This window comes from Dipteris shenzhenensis, chromosome 17 (genome assembly GCF_047967505.1).
Source record: "Dipteris shenzhenensis isolate YYH24624 ecotype China chromosome 17, Dip_SZ_1.0, whole genome shotgun sequence".
NCBI classification, from domain to species: Eukaryota; Viridiplantae; Streptophyta; class Polypodiopsida; order Gleicheniales; family Dipteridaceae; genus Dipteris; species Dipteris shenzhenensis.
Window position 1 is genome coordinate 48,313,655 of NC_141612.1, and position 11,717 is coordinate 48,325,371.

At 40.0% G+C, this 11,717-nt stretch overlaps 1 protein-coding gene across 2 annotated transcripts; it reads right to left on the bottom strand.

Annotated features, from left to right (window-relative positions):
* Positions 1-4,841: 4,841 nt before the first annotated feature.
* On the bottom strand, positions 4,842-7,858 carry LOC147892215 (mitogen-activated protein kinase 4-like). 2 transcript variants are annotated; one of them, XM_087388847.1, is made up of 6 exons: positions 7,101-7,858; positions 6,628-6,757; positions 6,338-6,475; positions 5,843-6,160; positions 5,565-5,748; positions 4,842-5,179 (listed from the first exon to the last, which is right to left on the bottom strand). In XM_087388847.1, exons 1-6 carry the CDS (start codon positions 7,295-7,297, stop codon positions 4,998-5,000), a joined length of 1,149 nt encoding a protein of 382 aa, XP_087244973.1. In that variant the 5' UTR covers positions 7,298-7,858; the 3' UTR covers positions 4,842-4,997. The 2 variants fall into 2 exon arrangements, with proteins under 2 accessions (XP_087244973.1, XP_087244972.1); XM_087388846.1 differs by having other exon boundaries at positions 5,843-6,175; positions 7,101-7,856.
* Between the last annotated feature and the right edge of the window lie 3,859 nt (positions 7,859-11,717).

The following is an 11,717-nucleotide window of genomic DNA, read 5'->3' on the forward strand; positions in this document are numbered from 1 at the left end:
AAAGTGAGATGGAGAGATGAAGAATGTAGCAACATTGTTGATTCAATCTTTCCTTTCAAATCTTTCAAAAGGAAAGTTATAAGGAAGTGGAAAGAGAGACAAAAGAAAAACAAAGGGAAAAGTTAAAAAAGAAATTGAAGATAGAGGATGCAATATTAGTGAAAACTAGGAAGGCTAAGACTGTGTAGACACTTACAAGATTATGTAAAAAGTGCTCTATTACCCACGCCTTTCAAGATACATGGAGGAGACATATGCAGGGAAAAAACTTGTTATGGCTCTCAAAGAGTCAGTGCAATTGTTCAAGAATCCAAAATTTGATGAAATATTTGTGAAGAGAAGCCAATTAAGTTATGTGGTGAGTGTGTTGTCCACAAGCAATGAAGTCTCCATCATCCAAGCCTCTAGATTATTGGATATACATCCTAGAAATCCATATGAAGGCCACAATAGATTGTCTTGTGATACTAATAGCACTAAAGTCCCTTTGGATCTATGCAAATGAAAACACCCTTCTAGCAAGTTGGATTGTCTTCTAGGTTGAGCATACTCATGTTTCACCAAAAAAGAAAGATATTTGTGATCATCACATTGGTAGAAAAGAATACATTAATCTTCTAACCCATTTTCTTCATGACACATAGGCAATTTGTGATAGCCCACCATCAAATGCATGTGTTAAAAATCATATGTTCATTAATTTTCATCACATATTCATGTGATTTCATCTTAGAGGATGTGTTTTGTGTGATCTATTTTAGTTTGTCCTTTAAATCAAACCAAATTTGCTTTAGAGCAAAGTGGATGTGCTTGAAAATAGATAGAATGCACTCAACAATAGAAACATGTGATGCATGTGCTTTGTAATCAACCATAGCATGTTTGAAGTAGTGTTGTTATGTACTTAAAAGAAAAAAGTTTGTTCTATTAATGCTTTGTGTTTCATGAAGTATTTAGGTGCTCTTAAGCACAAAGGATGTGAAGCATTGTTTTGCTTCAAAGCACATAGTGGACCGAGTCTTGTGTGCTTTAAAGTAGAGAGATGCACTCTGTGTGCTTTGTATTGCCCCATATCACATTTTAAGAAATTCTTTAATGTCCTTCAAAGAACCAAATTTGTGCTACTTGTGTTTTGTGTGTCTCATGATGTAGCTAGGTCCTTTCAAGCATAAAGGATGTGATACCGTTGCTTCGTGCTTCAAAGCACATACTGCAGCACATCCCATGTATTATAAAACAGTACATGTGCTTTGTAATCAAACATATCATATTTGAAGTAGTGCTATAATGTCCTTCAAAGCACAAATATTGTGCTATGCAAGTGTCTCACAATGTATGTTAGTACTTTGAACAACAAAGGATTTGATGCACTGGATCTTGCTTGAAAGCACATAGTGCAGCACACCCCATGTTCTTCAGAGCATAAAGATGTGTTACATGTGCTTTATAATGATCCATATCATATTTGAACTAGTTTTGTAATGTCCTTCAAAGAAAAAATTGTGCTATTTGTGCTGTGTGTGTGCCTCATGAAGTAATTAGGTTTTCTTAAGCACAAAGTATGTGATGCACCACTTTGTGCTTCAAAGCACATAGTGGAGCACATCATAAAAAAACTATGCTTTTTGTGCTTTGTGTGTCTAATGTTGTAGCTAGGTGCTTTTAAGCATAGAGATTATGATGCACACATTATGCTTCAAGGCACATGGTGCAGTACATTCCATGTGCTTTAAAACATAGAGATGTATTGCATTTGCTTTTAGGTGATTTTAAGCACAAAGTATATGAAGCACCGCTTTGTTCTTTTCAACATATGGTGCAACATATCCCATGTGCTTAAAAGCATAGAAATATGTTCGATGTGCTACCACACATAGTATTGCTATTTGCTTTAATGTAGCGATGTTATGCTTTGTTAGTCATTAAATATAAAAAGCTAGTGACTTGGCTTTTTTAAGTTTCAAAAAGTCCATGACTTTCCATCACGTCACTAATTTATGTTCTTTTGATCTACAATGAGAAGTTTCTTGGCTAGACTACATGTCTTACATTCACCCATGATGCATTTTAGTCTATGATAGGCTAAATTTATATCTTAGGGACATTCACCCATGATGCATTTTAGCCAATGATAGGTTGGATTTACACCTTTGGGACAAAGACATGATTCCCACAATTGTGTTACTCTACGGACACACAACTATGGGCTCCACACTTGCCCATATCTACACCTTTGGGACAAAGACATGATTCCCACAATTGTGTTACTCCTACGGACACAAAACTATGGGCTCCACACTTGCCCATATCTAGAGTAGAGAAGCATGCATAACAAGTCCACCTGCATACTGCTTTGTGAAGTCCAACTGAGGAAGATCAAACTTGGTTTATATCTTCTTTGAGGAAAATCTTCTATGTGTGTTACACAAAACTACGCTGCCTAATTCCAATTTGAGATGTGAAGCTTTGAAAATTTGTGTTTGCATATTGAAAACCACAAGATTTGAGGTACCTCCAATGTCACAATAACCACTAGAAAAGTATAACATGGCTCCTTCAAAGCAGATGGCAATACTATGTGTACTACTAGCACATGCAGCACATATCTGTCCTTTGAAGCACATAAGACGTGTTGCACCATGTGTTGTAAATCACAAAACTCTGCATGTCTTTTGTGCTCAAAATCACCTAAACCCTCCATGACACAAAACTATCATATCTTTTTGTGCATGGTGAGCCGTCGCTCCTTAGCAGGCTTTGAGCAGTAGATAGGGAGACTCCCTTTAGGCACGGTTGTATTCAACCTATTGGCAAATAGTGTAATAAGTGTTATATACCAAAATCATAGATAGAAAGAAAATCATTAAAAAAGGATTGCAAAACACCCCTCAACTTGTCCCAAATAGTGCTACCATCCCTTACCATTGAGTTGATTCCAACTTTCTTGCAAGCCCATCCTCCCTATGCCATAGGTTTCTTTGCAGGCAAAAATTGTCATCTATTTATGCATGGTGAACCATCGCTCCAAAGAGAACATTAGATAGAAAGATGGAGAAGAGAAGCTATCTATATCTCTCCATATCCACCTGTAGGAAGGGATCCCCCCCTTTAGCAAGTGGTATTTAGACTATTTGCAAATAGTTCTAAGTGTTACAGACACATCATAGGCATAAAGCCTTACGATAAGATTTCAGCACCCTCCTCACAACGTCACAAGAGTTGGTACACCAAAACTTATCACTATGTAGTTGTTTAAGGACATGCTTTACACCACCAAAAAGTAACATGAACAGGACATAAGAGGAAGGCATTATCTTACAAAGAGGTACCAATGGACTAGCTATCATGGTCGATGCCAAAGACCCACATTAATTGCTTCATCAAGCCTAATTTTGTATATAAATGGAACCTCGTCAAATCAAAGAATGCATAGGGAATTTTCTGGAAGATACAATCATGTTCCGTATTAGATTTTGTTGAAAATTTTACTTTCAAGGAACAGAACGAGATACAATCAATGCATTGGCATAATGATCAAGTAAAAACCTTGGCACACATTATGTATCGTTGCAAGGGTGGAGAGGATTGTGTTGAAAGACATGCACTTTTACATTTCAGAAGACAATGATCATGATATGCTCTTTATGCAACACTCTTTACTAATACATAACAAGTGGTTGTAAGAACAAGGGTTGACAATCACAAAGCATCAGGTATGGCCTGATGGATGTGCAACGCAGTTCAAATTGGCTATCTACCATTCTATTTTGTTGCATGGTTTTATGGTCTCAGCGGTGTAGAGATGTGTTGGAACTTTTTGGTTCAGCACATGCAAAATGTGAACATGCTGAAGCCGGTGCAATTGTGAAAAGGGTGATCACACTTGAGCCGCTTAAGACCAATGGGATGGTGTTGTGGAAGGCAATAGATGTTGTGGCTCTCTTAAAGGATATGCTCAGTAGTGCAGCGAGTAGTAGCTACCAAAAAGAAAGCAAGTATTGTGAATGCTTTGGGAGATAAAGATTGGTGATGTAGATAGGTTGATAAGGCCCACACCATAATCCCTCCAAGAGAATGTTCATGCACATGAAGGAGTGTCAAATGAATACGATCATGCAACAAAAGAAGATTCGCATAGTGAACTTAGCGAATGGACCACTTGTAGACAATGTTAGTGCTTTGGAAGCCAAATGATGAATTAAATTCACTGATTATAAAGGGAGCATGTGAGAATGAAGTCAATAGCATTAAAAAAAACCCAACTCATCATCAAGGGGGGCTATTGAAATGTGCAATCATGAGTGCATGGTGTGCAAAGAAGGAGAGCACTAATAGAACCTCACCATTGAATGACAAGTGGAAAACGTCCAAGGAGATAATCCCATAATCAAAATGGATGCCCATATAATAAGGCATATAAAGCCTTGTGTGATAGAGACCTCATTACCCCAGATCCATTTTGAGGGGTGGAGGTCCATGGAGTGGCTAGGTGACTCAGGGTTGGGGCCTTGAGCACACGGCTCCATTCTAGCCATATGTCAAAAATATTGACAATGAAGAGATTCCACTTTTCCTTCTCGTTGTGTCTTTAAATTTCTTATTGAGATATTATGATATATTCACACGTTTTGTAAAGAAAGTCAAAATGTTCATCAAATTATCCATGCAAAAGATTGTCAAGATTAAAAGTAAAAGGAAACCACTAATAATTCATACGTAATGATGGTAGGAATTCACAACTACAGATGTGAGATTGAAGATTTATAGGAAGGCAATCGCAAGTGATTCAATTTGCTTGCATTAACAACGAGCCAATTGAATGAAACATCATTAATTTCATATGATCCCAAAATGTAGGTGTAGTATTACTATTGCAAGGAGTTACATGTAGTTGGATGGTTGCCATTGTAAAAGATTAATAAGACCACAAGTTCAAGGACCTTTCGGGAACAAAGATGAAGTTGAATGTAAAAAGTCTAATTTGGGACATTGAATTATTAACATTGCTTGTCAACGAAGCAACTTGAACTTTGGCAGGCCTCCTCATAGATTACATCTTTGATATCTTGTTCTGACAGGGATTGTTCATCAAAGCCCAACATGAAGGGAGTGGGACAATTGGGTTCATCTGTTGGCTCATGAAAGTGAGCTAGGTATGGATGAGCAAGTGCCTCTTCCGCTGCATCAAACCAAGATACACAAAGTTACAAAGAATTTTCCATTCATGTCACAATCCATCGAAAGCATCCATGCAATTTGTCAAACACAAATTGGCCACATTTTGATCATTCATCATCTTGGAAAATGTCAATCTTTGGGTGTTAATTTCACAATCTCATGCACCCATCTAAGCTCATAAGAGTGTAAATCTCATGAGGACTTTGCTTTGAAAGGGAATCTCTTGAGAAGGATTGGAGAGAACTAGAAGTAGCTTCTCGTGGCAGTGTAAGGAATTCAACAAGTGACCCTGCATTGCATGCAACACATGTGGGGAGCTTGCAGCTATGTTGAGTGCTTTATTCCATGAATGGCAAAGGTCCTTGTTGTAAGGTGTAAGTAATTACCTGTTATCCTCTTTGTGGGATCGTAGACAAGCATCTTCTCAATCAAATCAATTGCAAGAAGGGGTAGTTTTGGGAACCTCTCTGCCAACGCCTGCCTTTGATACCTTGGTTGCTGCTCGACATATTTCCTCGAATGCTCGCTTATTACATACCCTAGTTCCGAATCGCTCGGACAACCCATCAACTGCCACAATTTTGCGAGCACAACATCAGTTACGACCTTCCATCCTACGTCCATTTCCTGCTGCTAACATCTAATAATCTCTAGGCTTAGGCACCTGTGTGATCTTTCGAATTTGATGAACGTGATCTTTCCCCGGAAACAAAGGTTCGCGATTGTACAACTCTGCGAGAATGCAGCCTACAGACCACATATCAATGGCCGACGTATAGTTTCTTGAATTAAACAGCAATTCTGGTGGGCGGTACCATCGAGTAATGACATATTCTGTCATCTGATCTGTTTCCGAAAAAGTTCGGGCGAGGCCAAAATCAGCAATCTTCAATTGACAGTCCGCATCGATAAGCAGATTGCTAGGCTTGAGGTCCCGATGAAGGACATTGGCTGAATGTACGTATTTCAGACCTTTTAACAGCTGATATACGAAAAACTAGAGAAGAAAACTCGTCAGCTTTGACACCCTATGTCTGTACTGTGGAATCGAAAAAGAAAAACGGATCATTCGAATTCAAGGAATCTCGCTATTCGAATTCAAGGAATCTCACAAAATACGCAAGGAAAACAAAACGGCGCCATGACTTCTGTCTGTTACCTGGTAATGCTCCTCTGTTACATCTTCGCTCAGCCGAATAATATTAGCGAGGTCCGTGTCCATCAGCTCTGTCACAATGTAAACATCACTGAAATTCTCTCTTCTTGGAGGAAGAATGACCTCTCTGAGAGCCAGAATCTGCTCCGAGAGAATGGTTCAAGGTCAGTCATTAGATCTCGCCGCTTAAATTAGCTTATTCTTGCGTGTACATCGCTAACAAACGGAAGCTCACTATATATTTGCAAGGCAGAGTAGGCATTCTGCACCCCAGGATTGCAAAGATCACTCACATTTTCGTGATCCATGTGCCTGAGTATCTTTATCTCTCGAAGAGACCTCTTTGCGATGAGCATGTTTTGGAAAACATTTGATATTTTTTTAATTGCGACCTCCTCGCCAGTTTCCGAATCCAAAGCAGAACTGTAAAGAATCACACTATACCTTAGTTTTCCTTCTACCCCCCTGGCAATTAAATTCATGCTCAATTTCCCTCTTAACTCTTTCATGGCTCGGCGACTACTTTCGTTAACCCCCTATTGCGTTCTCTTAAGCGATTGCAACTGATCCAAGAAAAAGTGCGAAGCAATCCTTGTGCATCAAGAGAGAGAAGGAGAGCTTTGCTGATAAAGATCTGCCCGTGCCCAAGCGAGGCTATCCCCGGACAGATTTCAAGGAAATCATGGTAAGAAAGATCTGCCCGTTCCCAAGCGAGGCAATCCCCGGACAGAATTCAAAGAAATCAGAGACAAGCGAATCGTATTACCAGACAATCCCGTAGGCTCCACGACTGATAGGTCGAATTGGGGGTCGATATCTCGCAGTGACATCGAACAGATTTCCAAATATGCTATATTGGACATACTTGCCTCCGTGTGTGAAAGTCCCTCCTATACCATTATCTCCGGGAGCAACGATACGGCCCTCGCTTCCATACCAGTTCGGCTTCTCTCCTTCAGTCATTCAGGGCTCTCTTTTAAAAAATTTCAAGAATTCGGGGCGTCTTGCGTAGCGTCAACTGTGATTCTCCCTTTGGAATCGGACAATTCGAGATCACCAGCAGAAATCGTGACCTTGTAGGGACGTTCCTTACGCCTTGTACGCTTTATCTGCGGGCCATCAGCTGAGAACTAGGGAGCCCGGGGCTGAACCAGAGTGTAAGCAACCTCCTCGTCGTCGCCCATGCAGGGAAGTTTTAGCAAACAAGAAATTGGACATCGGGCTGCTCAAAAGATCTGCTCTTGAGAGGATGCTGCACGGCTCTAGAGAAGGAGGCACGGCACCGGCCTGCTCTCTCGTCATCTATCCTCTTGACTTACAGTTTTAGGCATCGCGTCTAAGTGAAACGCAGTGGGTTTGAAACAGAAGAAGTACGGATGGGTTCAAGAGCAGAAGGAACGTGTGCAACGCAAGAGGCAGAGTGTAATAATGAAGCCGTGGAATTCGGTCAGCTCAGGCTGCTGAGAGAGTCGTGGCTCGTGCGTGTAGTGTATTGACCACACCACACACGAGTCGTTGCAATTGAGTGCAGATCAAGTAACATGTGTGAGTTATCCCGCAAAAGGGAACTCAAAAAATAAAGCCCCCAAAAATAAATTTCTCTTTGGTTGGAGTCCTTCACTAAGACCTCCAAACGGCAGGCCAAAAAGATAGCAAAAATTAATTAGTGGAAGAGGGAGGGGATTCAAGGGAAAGGCAAGTAGAGGGTAAGCTTATTTATGACTCTCTCTCATTTTGAGGGAGAGAGATACTATGATTCTACTTCTCTTACAACATCTTCCTCTAGCCCAATAGTAAGACCTCTTGAATTCATCTCTCACCTTAGCTTTTGGGCTACTCCTCCTTTTCACTTAGGAAATCAATTGAATTTCTTCATTGAAAAATAAAGGCCTTTTCAATTACCTTTCTCCTTAGGTTGTATGGAATAATTTATTGAGACTAAGGACCTTTAGGATAGGTAAATGGAAAGTATAAATGAGTAAAATAAGTGAGAGCCATTAGAGACATATGGCCATATGAAGGGAAAGTGGAGCCCCTTGTCTTACTTTTAGACTTAAATACCCACGTCATGACAAAAGCTTATGAAAATTTATCCCAAAAAGCAAGTGCCATCCCAATACTCTCAAAACAGGGATGATAAATCGTTTACATCTTTTAATTAGGGAAAGGAGAGGGGTGAAATGTGAGGGGAGGAGAGGATTGAAAAGCAAGTAAAGATGAATGGATAAGGACCAAAATGGAGATGAGTGAAAAGGGTTATAATGAGATAGGTAAATGAAGGAAAGTAGGGGGGAAAGGCCAAGGGGGAGTGGAGGTCCTTGTCATTCATCTAATAAAGGCCAAGGGGGAGTGGAGGCCCTTGTCATTCATCTAATAAAGTCCTACCTACTAAAGGTTGACACTCATTGGAATATAGGTGGCTACGACTTAGAAAGCTTTATGGATGCATAGAATTTGAGCAAGATATGTGGGTGAGTTGTGAAAATAAGAAGAAAAAGAAGAAGAATAAGGGTGGTAGGTAGGCCATGGTTTTCATTGTGAATCTTGATGGAGAGTCCATAGGATACATGTGTCTAGCTCTATTGTAATGACTCAAAGCTTCTCTCTCTCTCTTCATAGATTTGCATCTCGTCGTATTCGTTTATCCTCAAGTCCATTATTTTATAGTTTCTTTTTGTTTGCGAAACTCAACCTAGACCCTAATATAGCATCACCTTTTCAAAAAAGAGAGAAATAAATGAAATCATGGACATGAGACATGACATAATGCCCGTTTGGACAAATCCTCCCTCCAAGTCTCAGGCATGGTGCTTTTATTCTTTAGTTGGTAATAGATAGAGATTGGTGAATGACTGCTTAAATAGGGCATTTTTTGTGTTGAGCTCATAATTCATCATCGTTGCGACATCTAAGATATCTTGAAGATCTCATGACTTGGACTTTGGTTCACATGAACATTGATGTTATTGCCTTCTGACCTCGCATCCACCATATGTGAATCTTCTAGTGCTTTCTTGCTACTATCAAGAACACACATCATAGGACAGGCATGGTTACATTCTTACAATATTGTAACTATAGCAACATACTTTTTTCCAACCCCAAATCTACTATTATAAATATATATGTGCACACGTGCACACATGCGCACACACACACACACACTTTGTTTTGGTGAAACCACTAATTCAATTAGTTAATGCAAGTTACAATCGTCACCACCAAGTGTGGTAGTGGAAAAACACTTCTAAAAGATGCAGAGAAATGTCACATATATGATAAGCATCATATAGGGATGTATGCAAAGAATGCCTGAAGAATGCATATATATTGAGAGGACATGCAATGGTTTATATCATGCCAAATGGTCTAGTATGCAGTAAAATCTAACCCATAAAAATAAAAGGTTATAATCAACAAGAGACTTAGTGAAATTGCCTCGATATCTAGAAGTGCTTGGAAAAACTACGCAAAGGGAAGCGTATTTAAAGGTGGGCCGATAGCATCGCAAGGAGATCCTTGGTAGTTGAGCAAGTCCAGAGGAGATGTAGAATTGTTTCTCTAGGATAAGAGCATCTCAAACAATGCGCAGGTGCAATACATCATCGGGCCAGTGTGGTCCCCATTGGTAAAACCCCTAGTAGACATCACCAAATGAAGACCTTTTGCTTTACAGGAAGCCCATTCTTCCATATGGCACACATGCATCTTGTCCACCATTTGAGACATTTATTCAACCGCCAAAGCTCATAGGGTATCCACAATGTGGGGATGAGTAGCTGATAAGCTCTCGCAGCAATCAATTTCATCATTGGAAGGTTCTGGCAACCAATCTCTGGTCTTGCAAGTTTTCAATCCTTAGTCAATCTTGCATCTGAAGATGAGGAATCGGGAGGAATGGCTGAATGTCGCAGTTTGTGCCATAGAGGCCTAGAATGCATGCCAAAAGCATAACACCTATTTAGTATAGGAAAGGACATGAAACTACCATCATTTTGCACATATTTGACACCTTTGCATGTAAGAAAATATGCCTTTTCGAGCTCTACCACAGCAAGAGGTGTAGGAAAGAGTCTACTCTAACATACACTTTCCAGTGCCGTATTGTTCCCCATCTTTGGTGGACGTCCAAACTAGTAGATGTAATGCAGGATTAGTTACCAATCAGCAATCAGCCAGCTAGAGAAAAGACTACCAGGGATGTTTCCTTGAAAAGTGCCCATAGCAAAATCCCAAAAAGTGTTATTCTAGTTACCAAAAGCATGTATACAAATATTAGTGCCCATTCTAGCCATCGTTTGTGTCCATGACTCCTTTTGAGTTGCAAAAGTAAGTAGCATAGTAGCTTTTTAAGCAATCAAATGATAGTGTATGTCTAAAATGTTGAGCCCTCCACGCATTTTTGGAGAACAAACTAGCTTAACTTTAAGGAGATAGAGAGCTCTCTTGTCTTTTCTTGTTTTTGGACGTATTCCATTGCTTGTAACATGAGTGCATCCAAGGTTTTCTTTTCCCATGCTATGAGTGGCAAGTGGAACTATATATAAGCCATGATGATTACTTGTATGATGTGTAGACACACATGCAACAACCAATTAGAGAACTTCCAACAATCTATTTTTGTGAGACCATAGTAAAACATGTACCATCTGCATTCCAAACATCAATGGTGATGCCTCAAGTAATATATTTCTATGTTTGGGCTCAGTGAGGAGCACTTTATAAAATCTGGGTGTAGCAAAATACACACCCTCTACCACATTTCCATGCAATAGAGCTTTTATACATTTTGCAACAGCATCTGCTGAAGGCATCTTTCCTAGGAAGAATACGATAATTGCATTCTCCAAGTACTTTGTTAACAGCCACAGCCATAGAATGCATGGTAGGCTTCATGATTTACTTTAGCGACCGTAGCCAAGGGGCATAGTCATGGGCCATATGGGTTTTGAGCCACAAATGGCTCAAGATTACCTTGCCATCTGGGTTTTGAGCCTCAAATGGCTTAGGACAAAGGCAAGCACCGGGACCATCTAGATTGGTGAGGTTAACACAAGCGCTATTTGGGACCCTAGCAAGAGCACCTCCTAATTCCAAGTTTTTCTCAAACGCCCTAGCAGGAGCACCTTCTAATTGTCCCAAATGCTATTATATGGTTAATAGAAGTGCCTGACACATGGAGAAGCATAACAACAAGAGCTATAATAGAAAGGAAGAAGGAAAGTATAGAGAAGATGCCTTGGCACCCTATGGGCCCAAGAACCTTGTGAATGTAAAGAGAGGGAGAGTGCAAAAAGTAAAAGGGTTAGCCCTCCGTTCAAAAGGTGACTTGTATAAAAGGCCAAATGGTTGACTTTGTTCTTCATTGTTGTATACACAAGTT